The following is a 22,370-nucleotide window of genomic DNA, read 5'->3' as shown; positions in this document are numbered from 1 at the left end:
GGGTGGCTCAACTGGTTAAGCATCTGCCTTCGGTTTATGTCATGATCCCAAGATCCTGGGATGTCCTGCATCAGGCTTTCTGCTCAGGAGGGAGCCTGCTTCTCCCTCTGCCTTCTGCTCCCCCTGCTCGTGCTCTCTCTTTGTTTCTCTCAAATAAATACCACCTTTATTTTAAAAAAGTTTTTGATATATTAACTTCATGGGCATCAAAAATAAGTATTGTAGGGGGGTACTCCTGGGTGGCTCAGTTTGTTAAGCTGCTGCCTTTGGCTCAGGTTGTGATCACAGGGTCCTGGGGTCGAGCTCCACATCGGGCTCCTTGCTCATCTGGGAGCCTGCTTCTCCCTCCGCCTGCATCTTCCCCTGCTTGTATGCACTGTCTCTCTCTCTCTGCCTCTGACAAATAAATAAATAGAATTTTTAAATCAATATATATATGTATGTATACATACATATATACGTGTGTGTGTGTGTTTGTGTATATATTAGGGGCACCTGGGTGGCTCAGTTGGTTGAGTGTTTTTTTTTTTAAGATTTTATTTATTTGACAGAGATCACAAGTAGGCGAGAAGCAGGCAGAGAGAGAGGAGGAAGAAGGCTCCCTGCCGAGCAGAGAGCCCGATGCGGGGCTGGATCCCAGGACCCTGAAATCATGACCTGAGCCGAAGGCAGAGGCTTTTTCTTTTCTTTTTTTTTTTAAAGAATTTATTTATTTATTTGACAGAGATCACAAGTAGGCAGAGAGGCAGGCAGAGAGAGAGAGGAAGAAGCAGGTTTCCCGCTGAGCAGAGAGCCCAATGTGGGACTGGATCTCAGGACTGTGGGATCATGACCTGAGCCGAAGGCAGTGGCTCAACCCACTGAGCCACCCAGGCGCCACCACACACAGTCTTTTAAAAAATTAAAAATAAATCCACTCCTTAAAAATAATTTTAGGCTTTAGAGTTTGCAGAATAGTACAGAAAGTTCTCATATAACTTCTACTCAGGTTTCTCTAATGTTAACATCTTATACAAGAATAGTACATTCATCAAAACTGAGAAATTAACTTTGGTACAGTACTGTTAAGTAAATTACAGGCTTTATTTGGAGTAAAGTGTAGAATGGGGAAGTTAAAACATTTATTGTGGAAAAAAAACATTTATTACTTGTCTATAGTTGCTCTCTGTTCCTCTGTAGGGGGAGACAAATTCTGTTTCTGTATTGTACATGCTTGAACTTAATCCACATAAAGATGCTGAGTGTTTGTTAAAATGCTATCAGTATTTATTATCAATTTTTAAAGTGAACATTTGATGGGAACCTGGGTGGCTCAGTTGGTTGAGTGACTGCCTTTGGCTCAGGTCATGATTCTGGAGTCCCTGGATTGAGCCCCACGTCAGGCTCCCTGCTTGGTGGGGAGTCTGCTTCTCCCTCTGACCCTGTCCCCCACATTCATTTTCCCTCCCCCCTCTCTCTTTCTCTCTCAAATAAATAAACTCTTACAAAAAGTGTGCATTTGATGAACATTAAAAATTTACATAATTTTGGTCAGTGGTCTTTAAAAATGGACCTGAACAAAACATTTCTCTTTGAATTCATTTAAAGATTCTTCTTTAGAGGGGCACCTGGGTAGCTCAGTTTAAGCCTCTGCCTTTGGCTCAGGTCATGATCTCAGGGTCCTGGGATGGAGCCCCAAATCAGGCTCCCTGAGGAGGGAGCGTACTTCCCACCTCTCTCTGCCTGCCTCTCCACCTACTTGTGATCTCTCTCAAATAAATAAATAAAATCTTTGGAAAAAAAAAGATTCTTCAAATGAATATGAATGCTTTCTTATGTGCTGATCAGAAGTTGGTAACCTGTATTTTGTTTGTTTTAACTACTAAGATAAATTGACATAACTTTTCTTTTGTACCCAGTAAAACATATATATTTTTTGTTTCTGGCATTAAAACAACTCATTACGTGACTTGAAAAATATTCTTTAGTCCTAAATCATTAGGGAAAAGTTTGTGGAATGTTCCTGTAGAACTGTCAAAATCTCTGTGTGACTTTCATCTTGGTTTATATGAACAAAGGAGTAAGGTGAAAAAAGTCACCAGAAACCAGATGATTTTGATTCTGATTGGGTGTTGAGATTTTACCTAGCAAATGTGATTTAATAATATACATTATTAAAAGTTTGAGTTTGTTATTTTTTAGTTAGATTTTTCATTTTTCCTTATAGTTTTTCTTTTAAAAAATTAAATAAGGACACTAGTTTGCTCTGTAAGAGTATACAAACTTGAAGGATTTAAGTATAGGTATATTAGCCAGTATTGAGAACATAATAATATTTAGGCCACCAAATTTGTCCTTTTGTAGAGCTGGGCTCTGGTTTGTAATTAGTCTTTGACAAGCAGGATTTAATATACATTTATGTAGTTAAATTCATGGATTTGCAGATCTTACCCAGTCTCTCTAAATTTAAGGTACAGGTAAAAGATTGCCCTTGGCAGTGCTATGCCCAAGGTTGGCTGCATATCAGAGTCCTGCGGAGAAGTTTTTAGAAATAAAGAATACTAGAGATTTCAGTTTAATTAGATTTGGAAGGGCCCTAGGCTAGATAGCCTTAATTTTACATTTAGAACTGTCTGGGGGTACTTGGGTGGCTCTAGTCAGCTAAGTGTCTGTCTGCCTTTGACTTAGGTGGTGATCTCAGAGTCCTGCTCAGTGGGGAGTCTGCTTCTTCCTCTGTCCCCCACCACTCCCTACTTGTGTGCATGCTTTCTCTCAAATAAATAAAAATCTTAAAAATGGATCATTTATGGAGACCCAGAACTTCCCCTATACTTTAAAAATAATAATTATAATAAATAATAGTAATTTATTGAGGTAAAATTCACATACATAAAATGAACCATTTAAAGTAAACCTAATTCAGTGACATTTAATATGTGGTCCCAGTGTTGTTCAGTTGTCACCTCTGTTTGTAAAGTATTTCCATCACTCCTGTATAAATACCTTATTCATAACACAGTTTTTCTCCATTCCCATTTCACTAGTCCTAGTCTCTGACAGCCATGTCCCAAACTTTCTATCTCTGTGTGTTTATATATTCTGGATATTTCCTAAAAAGAGAATCATACAGGGGCGCCTGGGTGGCTCAGTGGGTTAAGCCTCTGCCTTCAGCTCAGGTCATGATCCCAGGGTCCTGGGATCGAGCCCCGCATCGGCCTCTCTGCTCAGCAGGGAGCCTGCTTCCCTTCCTCTCTCTCTCTGCCTTCCTCTCTGCCTACTTGTGATCTCTGTCAAATAAATAAATAAAGAGAGAATCATACAATATGGACCTTTTGTCTCTGGCTTTCACTTAGTCTAATGTTTTAGAAGTTCCTCCATGTTATGTTGTATATCAATACTTCATTTTTTTAAAAAAAGATTTTATTTATTTGAGAGAGAAGGTGGATGTGCAACCTGGAGGAGAAGGAGAGAGAATCTGGAGCTGACTCCACACTAAGCGCAGAGCCAAATGCAGGGCTCAGTCTTGGGACTGTTGGATAATGACCTGAGTTGAAACCACAAGTCGGTTACTTGACTGAGCCATGCATGGGCCCCAATTCTTCATTTATCCTTAACAGCTGGATGATATCCATAGTATCCATCCATCTATTGATGGACATTTAGACCTTCTCCACCTTTTAGATATGTGAATAGTGCTGCTGTGACCATGTGTATAGATGTCTTGCTTAAGTACTTTTTTTAATTTCTTTTGCTTATATACCTAGGAGTGGAATTACAAGATCAAATGGGTAATTATGTGTTTTACTTTTAAAGGAATGACCAGACGGTTCTATAGCAAATGAACCATTTCTTATTCCCACTAACAATGTATGAGGATTTCTGTTTCTCCACATCCTCACTAATGTTTATTTTGTAATTTTTGTTTTAATTCTAACCATCACAAGGTGATGTTAAGTGATTTCTTATTGTCATTTTGATTTGAATTTCCCTACTGACTAGTAATGTTTGTTCAAACCCTTTGCCCATTTTTCAATTGGCTGGTTTATCTTTTTGTCTTTGAGTTGCAGGAGTTCTGTCTAATGAAGGATATTAAACCCTTATCAGATATATGACTTGGAGATATTTCCTTCAAATCTGTAGGACTTTTAAAAATAATTTTGTTGATAAATGCCCTTTGCATAAAAGCTTTTCATTTTGATGAAGTCTAGTTTATCTTTGTTGCTCATGCTTTTGGTGTCATATCTAAGAATACATTGCCATATTGAAGGTCATGAAGATTTACCCCTATGTTTTGTTTTGGTTTTAGAGAGGGAGAGGACAGGGACAGTAGAAGAAGAGAGAGAGAATCTTATGCAGGCTCCAAGCCCAGCAGGAGCCCAAAGCCAGAATGGATTTCATGACCTGAGCTGAAATCAAGAGGTGGTTGCTTAAGCAACTCAGCCAGCCAGGCACCCTCGGTTTTTGTTTTTGTTTTTGTTTTTTAAAGAGTTTTATGGGGTGCCTGGGTGGCTCAGTTGGTCAGGCGACTGCCTTTGGCTCAGGTCATGGTCCTGGAGGCCTGGGATTGAGTTCCACATCAGACTCCCTGCCTGGCGGGGGCTTTGCTTCTCCCTTTGACCTCTCCCCTCTCATTCTCTCACTCTCTCTCAAATAAATAAAATAATAAAAATAAATCTTGAAAGAGTTTTATGATTTTAGCTCTTAGATCTTTGTTCCATTTTGAGTTAATTTTGTACATGATATAAGGTATGAATCCAACTTCACTCCTCTGTTTTTGGAATTTCAGTTATCCTAGCATCATTTGTTGAAGAGACTTATTTCCCCATAGAATGGACGTAGGATCCTTGTCAAAAATCATTTCACCGTAGATGTATGGATTTATTAGTTCTAGTATTTTGGTCTATAAGTTTATCATTAAGCCAGTACTAAACTGTCTTGTTGGCTTTAGCTTTATACTAAGTTTTGAAATTTGGAAGTGTGAGTTCTCCAACTTTACTCTTTTTTAAATTTTTAAATTTTAATTTTAATGTTTTTTCTTTTTAAAGATTTTATTTATTTGACAGAGAAAGACACAGCGAGAGAGGGAACACAAGCAGGGGGAGTGGGAGGAGAAGCAGGTTTCCCACAGAATAAGGAGCCCAATGTGGGACTCGATCCCAGGACCCTGGGATCATGAGCTGAAGGCAGACTCTCCACGACTGAGCCACCCAGGCGCCCCTTTACTCTTTTTAAAAAATATTTTATTTATTTGAGAGAGAGGGAGAGCGTGCATGAGCGGGGGGAGGGGCAGAGGGACAAACAGACTCCACACTGAGTGTAGAGCCTGATGTGGGTCCTGATAACAGGACCCTGAAATCAGACGCCTAAACAGCTGAGCCACCCCCACTTCCCTTTACTCTTTTATTATTATTATTATTATTATTATTATTTTAGATTTTTAAAATTTATTTATCTGAGATAGAGGTAGCGACAGAGAATGAATGAGGAAGAAAGGGAGAAGCAGGCTCCCAGCTGGGCAGGGAGCCCCATTCAGGGCCCCATTCCAGTCTGGGATCATGACCTGAGCTGAAGGCAGAACTCTTAACTAACTGAGCCACCCAGTTACCCCATTTTTCTTTTTTAAGATTGTTTTTGCTTTTGTGGATCCCTTAAATTTCTGTATAAATTTTAGAATCAGTTTTTTAATTTCTGGAAAAAGGACAGTTAGGATTTGTTTTTAAAGATTTTATTTATTTGACAGAGGTCACAGGTAGACAGAGAGGCAGGCAGAGAAAGTGGAGAGCAGGCTCCCTACTCCCTGCTGAGCAGAAAGACTGACTTCGGGGCTTGAACCCAGGACCCTGAGATCATGACCTGAGCTGAAGGCAGAGGCTTAACCCACTAAGCCACCCAGTTGCCCCAGGAAGCTAGGATTTTGATGAAGATTTCATTTTATCTGTAGATCAAATTGGGGATATTTTTCTGTTTACTTAGGTCCTTCATTCTTTGAGCTGTGTTTTAATAGTTCTCTGTGTACGGATCTTTCATCTCCTTGGTTAGATTTATTCCTCAGTATTTTATCCTCTTAGATGCCATTGTAAATGGAATTGTTTTCATGAACCCTGTTTAGGTTATTGCTGGTATAGAGAAGTAAATCTCATTTTTGAGTTTTGATCTTATATCTTACAACTTTGCTGAATTTCTTTATTAGCTTTAGTAGCTATCATATGAGTTCTTTGAAATTTTGTCATTTTTGAAATAATTCTATTTCTTCCTTTCCAGTTTGTGTGCCTTTTATTGCTTTTTTTCTTGTTTAGTGCTCTGGCTGGAACTTTCAGGGCAGTGTTAAATAGCAGTGGTAAGGGGCACCTGGGTGGCTCAGTAGTTTGGGCTGCTGCCTTTGGCTCTGGTCCTGATCTCAGGGTCCTGGGATCGAGCCCCGCATCGGGCTCCCTGCTCCGCGGGAAGCCTGCTTCTCTCTCTCTCTCTCTCTCTCTCTCTCTCTCTGCCTCTCTGCCTACTTGTGATCTCTGTCTTTCAAATAAATAAATAAAATCTTAAAAAAAAAAACAAAACATAGCAGTGGTAAAAATGATTATCCTTGTCCTGTTCTTCTTCCTTTTTTCTTTTTTTTTTTTAAAGATTTTATTTATTTATTTGACAGAGAGAGACCACAAGTAGTCAGAGTCAGGCAGAGAGAGAGAGAGGAGGAAGCAGGCTCCCTGCAGAGCAGAGAGCCTGATGCGGGGCTTGATCCCAGAACCCTGAGATCATGACCTGAGCCAAAGGCAGAGGCTTAATCAACTGAGCCATCCAGGTGCCCCCCTTGTCCTGTTCTTGATCTTAGGAGGAAAGATTTCACTATTTAGTGTAATGCTAGCTGTAAGGGTTTTGTTTTAAGATTTTTATTTATTTATTTGACAGAGATCACAAGTAGGCAGAGAGGCAGGCAGAGAGAGAGGAGGAAGCAGGCTTCCTGCTAAGCAGAGAGCCTGATGTGGGGCTCGATCCCAGGACCTCAGCCCAAGGCAGAGAGAGGCTTTAACTCAGTGAGCCACCCAGGCCCCCCTGATTTTCATTGTTGCTTTTTTAAAATTCCGTTACAATGTTGAGGTACTTTCCTTCTATTTATAATTTTTTTTAGTGTTTTTATCATGGAAAAGTGTTGCATTTTGTCAAATGCTTTGCATCAATTGAGATGCCCATCTTTTAATAAGTTGTTTCTGAGTACAAATCTAGTATGTCATTCCACTGCTCAGAAATTTTTATGTATATAGGTATAAACTCAGAACAAAGTAACATATTTTTCTGTTCTAATTTTTATATATAATCTATTTTTCATTACAGGTGGGTTCTTTACCATTGTGGTAGGTAGAATAATGGTCCTTCAGAAGAGTCCACATCCCAATCCCTGGAACCTGTGTTATGTTAGCTTATATGTTAAAGAAAAATTAAAGTTGCTAATCATCAGCTGACCTTAAAAGAAAGAGATTATTCTGGATTACTCAGGTGGGCCCAATGTAACTTTCAAGTGGAATAGGTAGACAGGAAATGAGAGTGAGAGATGTGATTATGGGAGAAAGGCCTAGAGAAATGCAACATTGCTTGCTTTGAAGATTAGAGGAAGGAAGACCCAAGAGCAAAGGCGTGTGGGTGGCCTTCAGAAGCTTAGAAAGGACAAGGAAAGAGATTTTTTTCCAGAAAGGAGGAGCACAGTGCTGTTGACACATTGAATTAGCCTTGTGAGAATAGTGTCAGATTTTGACCTACAAAAGTGTAAAGCAATAAATTGCTGTTTTAACTACTAAGTGTGTGGTGATTTGTTACAGTAGCAGTGCAAAACAAATATAACTACCCTAGCATATTCTGTTTATGATGTTCTTGTTTTTTGTTTGTTTGTTTTTGTTTTTTAGATTTTATTTATTTATTTGACGAGAAATCACAGTAGGCAGAGAGGCAGGCAGAGAGAGAGGGGGAAGCAGGCTTCCCGCTGAGCAGAGAACCGATGTGGGGCTCAATCCCAGGACCCTGAAATCATGACCCAAGCTGAAGGCAGAGGCTTAACCCACTGAACCACCCAGGCGCCCTTATATGTTGGTTTATTTCTCTGGGCTAACTCATGTCTAAATTTCCTTCTTAGGTTGTTAAAATTGTAGTTACTATTCAAGAACTATCTCAAAGCTTTCTCAAATACTAAGCCTTTAGTTTGTCTTTCCCACCATGTGCCAGGTGTCCTCTATCCAAATATACCCTAAGTTTCTCCTTGTTTCTCTTGTGTTTTGTTTTTTTTTTTTTAAACCTTCCTCATAGCATCTAACAAGTTTTAGAATTTAGTATTTGGTATTTTATTAAAAATGTTCTGTTATCTTGATACGGTTGTGTATTTTTTGTGTAAATCTAAATTTGGGTTGTGTACATGTAAGATTTTTATATTTTAGTTATATCTCTAATTATTTAGAATTTTGAATCTTTCATTTTAGGCTAAGATTGGTGACTATATCTTAGTCTTTCTTCTATTGAATAACAATCTGTGATGCATATGGTAAGCAATCCATATGTATTTGACTTAAACTAAATGTACATGTGGATTAGGTCCTATAATTTAAATTTATGAACCAAAGGGCGCCTGAGTGGCTAAGTCAGTTAAGCATCTGCCTTCAGCTCAGGTCATGATCCCAGGGTCCTGGAATCAAGCCCCGTGTCAGGCTCCCTGCTTCAGCAGGGAATCTGCTTTTCCCTCTCCTCCAGCTCCTTTCCCTGCTCGTGCTCATTTGCGCTCGCTCTCTCAAATAAATAAATGAATAAATAAAATCTTACCCAAAAAAGTACTGAGTTTTATACATATTCTGGAGGAATTAAAATTAAGTTATTGGGAGGCATATTTTCAGTTTATATAAACCATACTTATTGAAACCATGGATATTGAAGGTGGTTATAGCATCTCTAGACAGATTTTAAGTGAGGTCAAATTTTGGGAGGGATTGTTTCTTTTTATGTACTTTAGATTCAGATGTGTCTGAAAATAAAGATGGTTGCTCCTGAAGACTCCTGAATCTCAGTTATTATATATGTCTATTATTTTATAGATATATTTATTTTAGAGAGCGAGCACAAGCACGTGAGCATGATTGGTTAGGCATGGGGGATGAAGGTCAAAGGGAGAGGGAGAGAAGCAGACTCGCCGCAGAACACAGAGCCCAATGTGAGGTTTGATACCACAACCCCAAGATTATGACCTGAGCCAAAATCGAGTCAGACATTCCACCGACTGAGTCACCCATGTGCCTTTTTCAATTTTAAATGAGTTTTTCTTAGAAGGATGGTGCTGTAAACATACTGCTTCTTTTTTTTTTTTTTTTTTTTTTTTTTTAATATTTTATTTATTTATCTGACAGACAGAGATCACAAGTAGGCAGAGAGGCAGGCAGAGAGAGAAGTGGAAGCAGGCTCCCTGCTTAGCAGAGAGCCCGATGTGGGGCTCGATCCCAGGACCCTGGGATCATGACCTGAGCCGAAAGCAGAGGCTTTTACCCACTGAGCCACCCAGGCGCCCCCATACTGCTTCTTTTTTAAGAAATACATCTTACAGAGTGGTCAGAACTAATACTTATAATACAAAAGAGTTTTCAAAAAGATTTTTTTTTTTTAAAGATTTTATTTTATTTATTTGACAGACAGAGATCACAAGTAGGCAGAGAGGCAGAGAGAGAGAGGAGGAAGCAGGCTCCTTGCTGAGCATAGAGCCCGATGTGGGACTCGATCCCAGGACCCTGGAATCATGACCTGAGCCGAAGGCAGAGGCTTTAACCCACTGAGCCACCCAGGCGCCCTCAAAAAGATTTTTTAAAAGATTTTATTTATTTGACAGAGAGAGACAAAGTTAAAGAGGGAACACAAGCAGTGGGAGAGGGAGAAGCAGGCTTCCCACTGAGCAGGGAGCCCGATGCGGGGCTCCATCCCAGGACCCTGGGATCATGACCTGAGCTTGAAGGCAGCTACTTAATGACTGAGCCACCCAACTGCCCCCATAATATAAAAAATGTTTAATAATTCTTCAGTGTTGGGGTGCTTGTGTGGCTCAGTTGATTGAGCGATTGACTCTTCTTGGTTTTTGGTTCAGGACATAATCTCATGGTCATGGGATTGAGTTCCTCATTGGGCTCTTAGATTGGGGTAGAGTCTGCTTCGGATTCTCTCCCCTTTTCCCTCTAGGGCGCTCTCTCTCTCTCTCACACACACACATAAATATATTAAATCTTTAAAAAAGATTCGTCAGCATTGATTGCAAACATGAAGAAAAAGCAGAATCGTTTTCTCCCCTAATGATGAGAAGGCAGATTTTCTAGGAATGAAAGAAACTTCAGCAGAACTGATGTCCCTTTTTATATCCTATTTTTGAGTATTTACTAAATGTAATGTTTGTGTCTCATAGAACGGAGATGTATGCATTTCAATTCTTCATCCGCCTGTAGATGACCCACAGAGTGGAGAACTGCCCTCTGAAAGGTGGAATCCTACTCAGAATGTCAGGTAAGGGGTTACATAAGGAATAATCTGGTTTTTCAGTGGTTCTTAAGATTGGATATTATCTTTATAACAAGTACAGAAGACTCCTTTTTGTACATGGTTGTTTTGTCTTCTGCTAGAACTTTAAGTAACATGTATGCATCATTTTTAAGAGTCATAGTTTCAGAGCAGTAATTGCTTTTGTTACTCATTTGTTTATGTGCATCTTAGTCTGAATTCTTCCTGTTACATTATCTTAAGTTCCATCCTGCATCTTTGGATCTCATGATGTCCATGTTTGAATTGGTTGTTTTCTTAATCCAGGATTCTTAATACATTTTGCAGAAAAACCCAAGCCTTTACAAACTGAATTGACTTTATATACTCACTGTGTTTGAAAGAGCTTCCATTATCTGTTGTTATTTTATTTGTTTTATATGTGTATGAATGTTTCTTAATGATTTTAAGGGCTTATGTATTTCTTTTGATTCCCTTTCATTATCCATCTTTTTCCCCCCAAAATTTGTATTTACATTCTAATTAATTCTAATTTACATTCTAATTCTAATGCAATATTAAGATTGTTCATCTGTTAATTGATCTGTTGAACTATCTGTATAAATGGATGGTTATTTAACCATGTGTTTAGAGTAGTGGTCTATATGTTTAGGAGTGGGTTACCTAACTCTTAAAAAATTTTTGAAAAACTACACTGTGGCATGTTTTTGTAGGGTTTTTTTTTTTTTTCCTCTGAGTAATCTCTACATCTAACATGGGGCTTGAATTTACAGCTCCAAGATACAGAATTGCATGCTTGCACTCTGAGAAACAAACTGAGCTTTTTGGGAGGCTGGTGGGAGGTTGGGTGAGCCTTGTGGTAGGTATTATGGATGGCACGTGTTTTATGGAGCACTGGGTATGGTGCATAAACAATGAATTCTGGAACACTGAAAATAAATTAAAAAAAAAAAAAAAAGTTGCATTCTCTACTGACCAAGCCCGCCAGGCGCTCCCACTGTTGCATGTTTTTAGGTGCAGATTTTGGTGTTCTGTTTTTTAGGTACAGTTTTTTAAAACATCTCAAATATAAGTAGTTAAAAAATACCTTTTTTCTGCTTGCATTTGAATTTCCATTTTACTATCCCTACTGAGTTTTATCTTAATACTTGAAATTTTTATGTTTGATAGCCCTATATATTTTATTTATCCTATAGTATTTTTCTGAAAGAAAAAGCTGTACTTTAATTGCTGTGACAAGACCAAACTGATTACTCTATTGAACTAGTTTATTATATAGTTGATTAAAAACAGTACATCAATTATGCTTTCAGTATTCTTTTACTTTTTATATTATTATTAATAATTATTAGAAGTACATTTTAAATCTGGTAGATAGACATTTGTTTTGTTAGATAATGTAGTCAAATAATTACTACAGTGTTAGATTGAGTCAGAAATGAAGCTGCAATTTCATGTGTATACATAATGTATGAATATACATTATATATACTAATATACACACCCGAGAATATGTGCATCTATATACATATGTATATGTGTATACATATGTGTGAGGACTAACATACATGACATAAATATACATATTAGATGCAATGATTAAGAATCCATATTTACATATGATAATGGAGTAACATTTTACATGGCAGTGAAACTAAATCCTCTTAATTCCTTCTGAATTATTTATCATCATAGCGATATATTGTCTTTAAAAAAAAAAACATTTTATTGTGATATAATTCCCATACCCAACAATTCCCCATTTTATGTGTACAATTCACTGTTCTTTAAGTAGAAAGCTGTACAAGTATCCCCACAATCAGTTTTAGAGCATTTTTTAAAAAAATTTTTTTAACTAGGCTCTGTGCCCAGTGTGGAGCCCAATGCAAGGGCTTGAACTCACGACCCTAGGATCAAAACCTGAGCTGAGATCAAGAGTCAGACACCAAGCTGACTCAGCCACTGAAGTGCCCCATGAACATTTTTATCACCTCTAAAGAAACTCGTATCTCTTAGCATTTATACTCCCATTATCCCTCAACCTCCACCTCCACCCTTCTACCTGCAGCCCTAGGAAAACACCAGTCTACTTTCTGTCTCTAGAATTTTACCTGTTTGGGTATTTTGTAGGAGTAGAGTCATTCCAGATGTAGTATTTTGGCTTCTTTAACTTAGAATTTTTTTAAGGTTCATCTTTGTAATAGCATTAATCAGTACTTCATACCTTTTTTTTTTTTTTTGGCTGAGTAATAATTCCATTGAATGCTTGTACCACCCTTGGTTTATCCATTCTTCATTCAGTGGACCTTTGGGTTGTTTCCATTTTTTGGCTATTATGAATCATGCTGCTATAAACATTATGTACAAGTTTTTGCATATATACGTTTTTTATTCCCTTGGATATATACCTAGGAATAGAATTGCTGGGTCATATGATAACTCACTGTTTAACTTTTTGAGGAATTGCCAAACTGTTTTCCAACATGGCTACACTAAATAGTACATGCCTACCAACAGTGTTTGAGAATTTGTTTCTGCATATCTTTGTTAACAGTTGTTACTATCTGTGTTATTATAACCATCCTAGTGGAGGACATGGTATCTCATTATGGTTTTGTTATTGATGTTTTCTCTTTAAATAACTTCAAAATTTTAGAACCGTTTTAGATTTTTTTTTAGACAGAGATCACAAGTAGGCAGAGAGGCAAGCAGAGAGCCCGATTCGGGGCTTGATCCCAGGACCCTGGGATCATGACCTGAGAGCCCAAGACAGACACTTAACTGACTGAGTCACCCAGGCATCCCCGCTGAGCAGAGAGCCTGAACCACCCAGGTGCCCCCGGAACTCTACTTTTGTTAAAAATGATAAGTTGGAAACTTCTTGACTTACACAGGATTTCTTTTCTTTTCTTTTTTTAAGATTTTATTTATTTATTTGACAGATGACTAGTAGGCGGAGAGAGAGAGGCGGGAGGTGGGGGGGAGCAGGCTCCCTGCTGAGAAGGGAGCCCGACTGGGGGCTCAGTCCCAGGACCCTGAGATCATGACCTGAGCCGAAGGCAGAGGCTTAACCCACTGAGCCACCCAGGTGCCCCTACACAAGGATTTCTTACCAGTGTTTACCAAGTTCGTTTCTTCTCACTTTCTGGGAAGTGTATACCAAAGAATCTGTTCAAGCATATCAAATTACTGTTGATTATGTGTTGATTATGTTGATTACTCATTCCTTTAGGTGTCTTGTTCAATACAGTGTACTTAGAATTGAAAAAATAGATATATTTTGGATTTCAACACATCTAGTTCATATATTTTTTAAATCAGAAAAAAAGTGTCCCTTTTTCGATTCAAATAATGTGTTGATACACCTCATCTTGGCAATCATCTTGCTTTTGAATTCTAAGTGTATTAATGTCTATGAAATATGGAATTACCACATATTCCCTGTACTTTATGCTTTACTTTAATGGGATTTTCCTTCAGGGATAATAATGCATTTCTTAATAATAATCAGAGATGGAATTAGTAAGTTCCTTTTAATGAAAATGTAATTCTAGCAGCCCCAATCTATACATATCTGAATTTGTTGTACTCCATCACATCACATCCAAAATACTTTCTTTAAACATCATTTACACTTTTTTAAAAGACTTTATTCATTTATTTGACAGAAATACAGTGAGATGGGGAACACAAGCAGGGGGAGTGGGAGAGAGAAAAGCATGCCCCCCACCAAGCAGAGGGAGCCCAGTGCGGGGCCGGATCCCAAGACCTCAGGATCATGATCTGAGCTAAAGGCAGATGCCCAACTTACTGAGACATCCAGGTGCCCCCATTCTACACTTTCAACAAAATTATTTCTGAGAAAGTGAAAACAGTTGGCTTTATATGTAAATTTCTTTTTCTTTTATACACTTTATGTTTCATTACCTCTGGGCACTGTACCCAAGGAATATTTGGGATGTGTAGTAGGTACGCATTCCTTTTGTAAAGAGCAATTGTGGAAAGGGAGGCTGGAAAGGGGAATTGATCTGATAGTTTATATACCCACAGGCGCATGAATATATTAAAAACCACTTCTTTTATACAGGATTTTTTTTTTAAAGATTTTATTTATTTATTTGACAGAGAGAGATCACAAGTAGGCAGAGAGGCAGGCAGAGAGAGAGAGAAGGAAGCAGGCTCCCTGCTGAGCAGAGAGCCCGATGTGGGACTTGATCCCAGAACCCCGAGATCATGACCTGAGCCGAAGGCAGCGGCTTAACCCACTGAGCCACCCAGGAGCCCCTATACAGGATATTTTATTTCTACTTTTTCATCCCTCATATCCCTTATACCACACAGTTATAGCTGATTATTTGTACCTTTAACCTGTACTTACCCTGTTACTTGATTTTTCAGCCTCAACCCGTATTGACAGAGCTAAGTGAAAGAAATCAGCATACATATTCTATTTCCCATCCTGTCCTCCCCTTTTCTTCCTAACTTTTAAAAATACTCATTTATATGGGCACCTGTGTGGCTTAGTCAGTTGAGTGTCCAACTCTTGATCTCAGCTTAAGTTACAATCTTAGGGTCATGAGATTGAGCCCACATGGACCTCTACACTGGGGGTAGAGCCTACTTAAGAGTCCCTCTCCCTCTGTCTTTCCCTATCCCACTCATGCGTGCACATTCTTGCCCCCCACCCCCCAAAATGTGTGTGTGTGTGTGTGTGTGTGTGTAAAATAAATAAAAATAGATTTGTTCATTGGGGAGCTCAGGTGGCTCAGTTGGTTGAGCATCTGACTCTTGATTTCAGCTCAGGGTCATGAGATCAAACCCCATGTGGGCACCTGCTCAGGAGGGAGTCTGCTTGAGATTCTTTCCCTTTCCCCCTGGCCTCTTCTCCCTGCTTGTGTGCACACTTGCTCAATCTCTCTCTCAAATAAATCTTTTAAAAAATATATTTGTTTATTGTCAGGGTTATAGTCTGACTGTTTTGTAACATAAACCTAGTTTTTAAAATTTCTCATTCCTACTGTGAAGTGAATTCAGTTTGCTGTCCGTTAATTTTACTTCCCTTTGATTTGTTAATTGGCTGAATTTGTCCATTAGTAATTTCTCCAGGAAAACGTTCCTTGGAGCCACATTATATTCCCTGAATTCTTAAGATGTTCAAAATGTTATATGCTTGGGGCGCCTGGGTGGCTCAGTCATTACACATCTGCCTTTGGCTCAAGTCATGATCTCAAGGTCTTGGGATCAACCCTTGAGTTGGACTACTTCTTCCTTTTCTCTCTCTTTCTCTCTTTCCCTCCCCCCGCCTTCTCAAATAAATGAAATCTTTAAAAATTTTTACAAAAAATGATAAAAATACTTGTGTGTATGGGTATGTGTATATATGTGTTTTTTGCCATGGTACTTCAAATGGCAGTTTGGGCATAAGATTTCAGGGCCATACTTTCTTTCCTTGAGGATATTACAGACATTAATTCTGCTGTATTTATTGTTGGTGGGAAGAGTTCAGCTACCACAGTTCTCAGCTCTTCCAAGAGACTGTCATGTTTTCGAAAGAAACACATTATCAAAATATAATTAAACTGACAGTTTATTTAAAGGCAGTTAGGTATGGGGCACCTGGGTGGCTCAGTCAATAAGCATCTGCCTTCGGCTCAGGTCATGATTCTGGGTTCCTGGGATCGAGCCCCGCATCGGGCTCCCTGCTCAGCGGGAAGCCTGCTTCTCCCTCTCCCACTCCCCCTGCTTCTTTTCCCTCTCTGTGTGTCTCTCAAATAAATAAAATCTTAAAAAAAAAAAAAAGGCAGTAAGTATTTTGGAAGATACATTGAAAAATTGAACAGAAAATGCAGGGTTGTCCTTCTAGTTTGACTTGGTGCTTATTTTTCAGGGCTAGTAGTAATCCTAGTCAAAAGGAAGTGTTAGCTTCTAAGGTACTAGTGATTCTTGTTTTTGGAGGTTGAATGCTGAATCAAACAAATGTTTACCATGGCTTGTCCCCCTTTGAGAAAACAAGCTTCCCCCTTCTTCATAATATAAAGCCCCAAACGTTTTTGGGTTTTTTTTTTTTTTTTTTTTTTTTTTTCATTGTATTTTCGGGCTGCCTCAATGGATAATCTATTGCCATTACCCACAGGAATTCAAGATTTTTACCTTTACTTCTCCTGCATAAATATACCTATATTATCCTTGTCTCAGCTTAAAATCTTTTGGACACTTTTCTTTGAAGGTAGGCCTGTTTCTCATTTGATTTAGTCCTTTGGGGATAGGAAACTCCTTTTCATACTAAATTTGCCTATCTAAAATTGGCACTTTGGGTACCAGCATCATTTTTTCTCTCTAGGCCCCCAGGTCACTTGAGCCCCAGTTTAGAACTATTTCCTAGACTTCATCTCAGAGATTGTCTTCTCTGCTTTTACGCTTTTTTGTTTAGAGGCTTCACAGTGAGGACTAGTTAACTTCAGATTGCCCCTTTGATCTTCATAAACAGATCTACTAACAGCTGTTTGGATTGGAATCTGTCTGTCTGTCTCTCTCTTTTACTTAATCTCTACACCCAAAACGAGGCTGAAGCCCACAATCCCAAGATCAAGGGTCTCATGCTTTACCAGATGAGCCTGCCAGCTACCCATGCACTGGAATCTGTACTTACCTTCTCAGACCTTTTTTTATCTTCAGCTTCATGTTATCATAGATGTTCCTTCAGTGTGCTGATTTTGGGGTTGGGAAATGAATGAAGGGTTTGGTGTTCGTGTATTTCTAGGGAGACATAGAGTGCTGTGTGTTCACTATTGGAACCTCACCTTCTTGGAATACCTCACCGTGCCCAGAACTCTGAAATATCAGAAAAGCACTAACTCATGAGTAGGTGTGGAATACTTCTTTTCTCTTTGTTTCTCTGTTACTTATTGTGAGGCAAGGGGTTCTTCAGCTCGCAGATTGCACATATTTCCCATAAGCTAGTTTATGGCACTGAAATACCAAGAGACAAGATACGAGGTGCTAGGCATTTTCCTTGATATTCTTTGCTGCAAAACTCTGTATACAGACTCAGCAATTGTCCAACTAAGGGTTCTGTGCTCTCCATCCAGTTTAGGGTTACTATAGCAGGACAGTAGGGGAGGTGGAATAAGGTTCAGCACAGGCTGTTGCAGGGTCTTGACTGATAAATAGCACTGTTATCTGAAAGTGACCCCATATTCACATGTGTTTAGACTTCTTCATGACCACCTATACTAGTCTTTCATTCAGCACCTCAATGAACATATTTAGAAAACGTTTACATGGAAGACTTTTTGTAACCCAAAGAAGAGTAAAGCATCCCAGTTACCTTGAAGAACCTAAGTCAATTTATATCACAAAACCTAGTGAGTGGTGAGAGTAGACAAAGGAAAAAGTGGGGAAAAGACCCCTGCAATTGTAGGGAGCCAGAGCATCAGCCAACTGGTATCCACTAAAGGTTCAGTAGTTTTCCTCTTCGTAGAGAAAGCCAGCATACTTTCTGGAAGAAGAGAGCCACTGCCCTACTGGCCCCAGATGCATAGGATTAAGTTTAGGCAGGTGAGAGGTCCTTATGGAATTGGAAGTCTTAAGTAGGCATTAGGAAAGAGTGAAGTTGGGAGGGTAGAGATGCCTGATGTTCACAATACCATGCCTCTTCTTCCTGGTGTAAGAAAGAAAATTTTCCTTCACCCGTGCTGTGTCCAGAACCTAGAGGGTGCTTTTCATGTTTGTGGGTGTCAGAGTTCACAACTGCTTTCTCTAAGGCACCAGAACTATCTGCCATACCTGTTCCAGGCTCTTGAATAGGAAAGTCATCTTGGTGGAGGTTTGTTTTCCTTTGAAAAATGGTTACATGGTAATGTCTTTGCCACTGCATCATGGAGAAGCCTCTGTCAGGAGTAAGACAGAATGTTTTCCTGACAGATCTTATCTACAACCTCCTAAAAGGGAAGGGAGCTAAGGACTGCCCCGTAGTGACAAAGTAGGCAAGGTCAGGGGAAATGACGACAATGCTGTTGTTCTTAGGGCTCCTATAAACCCCATTTGGGGCCAGGATGATATTAATTGCTCCCTTGATATTTATATGTTGGGAAATACATATATAAAATTTCCCCTGCACTCGACTTCGTGGTTTCATTCTGTGCATATGATACATATTCTGTGTATTTCAAAAATTTTCTTTTTAAAATTTTCTGATTTTCTGTTTCTGTGTATTTTAATCTGAGACCCTCATTCCTGCCATGTGTTTTCAGGGATCTGTCAGTGAGCAGCAGCTCCAGGATTGCACAGGATGAAGTATTAGATTTGTTAGATGCTTTAGAGGCATAAAGAAAAACTATAACCATATGACCCATTAAACAATCATTTTCAGGGCGCCTGTTAAATTTCTGACTTTGGCTCAGGTCGTGATCCTGGGGTCCTGGGATAGAGCGCTGCAACAGGCTCCTTGCTCAGCAGGGAGTCTGCTTCTCCCTGTCCCTCTGCTCCCCCCATCCCCTCCCTTTTTGTGCATATGCTCACTCAAATAAGTAAAAATTTAAAATCTTTTAAAAATTATCACATTTTCTCACAACAGATTTTTTTTTGCCATGATGTCCTCTTTAAATTCCTCTCTCATTTTAGAAATACTTAATAGGGACTGAATTTTAACTGGGTCATCTTCGGTGTTACGGGTCCATCTTTTGAAATGGCATAAATGAGAGATTAAACTGACCTGGGTTAAGTGGAAGAGTCAGGCATTGAGCTTCACTTCTTCACAGTTGACAGACAATTTTCATCAAGTAAGGGTATGCCTGTAAAACCTAAGAACCTCAATCAGTCATTCTATTTCTTTTCCTGTGTAAGTGTATGTTTTAAGAGTCAAAATGCCAGCCTTTAATCCTGCAAAATTTTAAACTCTGCCTGCTTAGTTTCCAGGGGGACTCATAAACCAGATCTTATTTGTTGTGCTAGAGCCAGTTTTATGTCCGCCCTCCTAAAATTATACTTGTAACATAGTAGCTAACAAAGTAGCTTAAAAAACTGGGGTTGAGGTGGGGTGGAGGGGCACCTGGCTGGTTCAGTTAGTAGAGCATGTGACTCTTGATCTTCACATCAGTTCAAGCCTCATGTTGGGTGCCGAGCATACTATAACAAAGTGGGGGTCGGGGCGGGTAGGTGCAGACCCGACTTATTGACTATTGTATGTTGAAAAGGGACAGATAACGGTATTACTCATTGGGTCATAGATGTCTAATTTTGATTACTTTTTTTTTAAGATTTTATTTATTTGATAGAGTAAGAGAGTACAAGCAGGGGGAGTGGCAGAGGGAGAGGGAGAAGCAGGCTCCCCACTGAGCAGGGAGCCCAATGCAGGGCTCCATCCCAGGATCCTGGGATTATGACCTGAGACAAAGGCAGAAGCTCCCAGGTGCCCTAATTCTGATTTCTTATCTCCCTTAAATACTACTTTAGTTTTGATGTTTTTAAAACATGTCTGAGCTCTGGGAACTGCACAACTTTCTAGTTTGCTTTTTACCTCGTGTCTGTGTGTGTGTGTGTGAGAGAGAGAGAGAGAGAGTGTGTGTGTGTGTGTGTGTGTGAATGTGATTAATTCATCTTCATTTTCTTTTGGTGTCTTTACTATTTACAAACTTTTTTTTTTTTTTTAAGATTCTTTATTTATTTGTTTGTTAGGGGGTACAGAGAAAGAGAGAGAGAGAACAGCAAGGGGAGTGGCAGGCAGAGGGAGAAGCAGGCTCCCCACAGAGCAAGGAGTCCACTGCAGGACTCAAATCCCAGAATCCTGGGATAGTGACCCTAGCCAAAGGCAGCTGCTTAACCAACTGAGCCACCCAGGCAGCCCTACAAACTTATTTTTATGCGAAAGAGGATAGCCAAATCTAACAAAGATTGTGAGACAACCAAAAAGATCAGAAATACGAACTGAAAAAAAAATTAAGACTATATATAAAGTGGAGTGCTTTTGACTATCCTTTTGCCTGCACTTCTCTTTTCTGGGAATTTTTTTATTTTGGTCTAGATTCCCTGTGTTGAAAACTTCTACCATAGTCCCTTGCCTGGCTTAAAGCAAGGATGGAGGGAGCACATTGGCTTCTTGGAATATCTCTAAATCCAGGAATGGTGGTGGTCCTGGCAATTGTATTGTGCAATAATTGAAAACATGTAAGAATCCTTTGTTCCTCATTTTTATCCCAAATTGTTACTGGATTAGGTCTGTTTTATTTTAAGGTATGTTAAACTCTTACACTGCTTAATTTGGACAACCAGACCCGTCTGTTCCTCCAAACATGCAGTAGAGAGGGGCATAGTGTTATTCTTTGTAGGAAGTAAGAGTCGAGGGGGTCTCAAAAGTCTGTTTTGCTAATCCAAGAAATTTATGACTAAATGCTACAATATTGTCTAAATGAAATAGTGCAACTCCTGTTACTGCTAAAAACCAAAGGTTCATTTGTTACTGTGGATTTATATAGACAGAATGAGAATAAGAAAGAATGTATGTAGTTGTTTTCTGAACCCTTTCCCATCTGTTCATGATCTGAAGGAAACCAATCCCTTCAGTAGACATGAGTGGCTTCTTCATTGTTATATTGATATTTTTGTTATTGGGTCTTTCTTTTCTTTCACCTATTGTTAACCCTTTCCACCTTCTGCTTTTTTCCATCTGAAAAAAATACAGTAAATGAATAAAGATTTTCAAATACTTAAACTAGCAACAAAAGATGGCGACAAAAAAAATGTAACCATTGGAATAGTTGCAGGATTCAGTTCTGTGTTGTATAGTCTATTAGTATTGTCTTATCAGTTTATTTTTTCTTTTCTGGTGCCTGGCTGACATAGAAGAGTATGTGACTCTTGATCTTGGGGTCTTGCGCTTGAGCCCCACGATGGGTGTAAAGATTATTTTTTAAAAATAAATTTAACTTAAAAAATAGGGTTAATAATACTTATCTTGCAGAGTTGTCTACAGTATGCTACAGGATATAATGTCTGTGTTAAATTATTTTGGTACAAATGCTGGACAGTTTAAACTATGTATGACATTACTTCCAGACCTTTTCCAGTCATGATACATAGATAAAATTGCATTTACTGTATTTGTAGATGACAGTGTTAAAAACTGTGGAGATGCTTTGACTAGAAGTCGTTGCAGAGGCTCAGGTTATCCCAGGTCCCACCTACCCAACTGCTTACAAGAATCAATAAATAATTTACGTATAACTCATCTACAATATACTGGTTGGGAAAGTTTAAATATGGTCTTGTATCTGAATTACATTGGGAATCTTGATTAGAGAATAAAGTCTCAATTCTGCCTTGCATTGTATTGGCCTTGTTAGTAGGCAGAGTCTTAACCACTTTGTGATATATAGATGGCCACCTGCTCTAGACTTTCCTTATTCTCACAGTTGTCAGTTTAATCAAGAATAAAAAGTAAATGCCTTTCTGCTGTTAGATTAGAACATCATAGTTCCTCTCAGGGTTCTAATTGGCCAATCTTGGGTTATATGCATACCCCCAAAACCATTCATGACTAGATGGATGGAATCCTTGGTGGTGTATCTGCTGCTATGGAAGATTAACCCCACCAGAACCAACAGAATGGGTTCCCCATACCACACCCCCAAAAAAGATCCTGCTGTCCAGAGGAAGGGATGAAGTGAAAATGTACTGGGTCATCTATTTGCACAGTCCACTGTAGTACCTGACATCATTTCTGAAAGTATAATGGATTTCAGTGTGGAAATACATGGTGTTAGAAGTGAGTTCGTGGCACTGGGTGTTATATGCAGCTAACGAATTATTGAACTCTACATCTGAAACTAATGATGTACTCTATGTTGGATAATTGAATATAAATTAGGAAAAAAATGATTTATTTTGATAGA

General features: G+C 39.0%; 1 protein-coding gene across 1 annotated transcript in view; it reads left to right on the top strand.

The window, feature by feature from the left end:
- UBE2R2 (ubiquitin conjugating enzyme E2 R2) overlaps positions 1-22,370 on the top strand; it is a 115,172-nt gene that overhangs the window by 87,155 nt on the left and 5,647 nt on the right. The window contains exon 3 of the mRNA XM_004765331.3: positions 10,391-10,488. Within this exon, the coding sequence (XP_004765388.1) occupies positions 10,391-10,488 (98 nt within the window). The remainder of the gene's footprint in view (positions 1-10,390; positions 10,489-22,370) is intronic.

This window comes from Mustela putorius, unplaced genomic scaffold (assembly GCF_011764305.1).
Source record: "Mustela putorius furo isolate JIRA1106 unplaced genomic scaffold, ASM1176430v1.1 tig00001584_pilon_pilon_pilon, whole genome shotgun sequence".
Lineage (NCBI taxonomy): Eukaryota > Metazoa > Chordata > Mammalia > Carnivora > Mustelidae > Mustela > Mustela putorius.
This window is presented reverse-complemented; position numbering and strand designations above follow the sequence as displayed.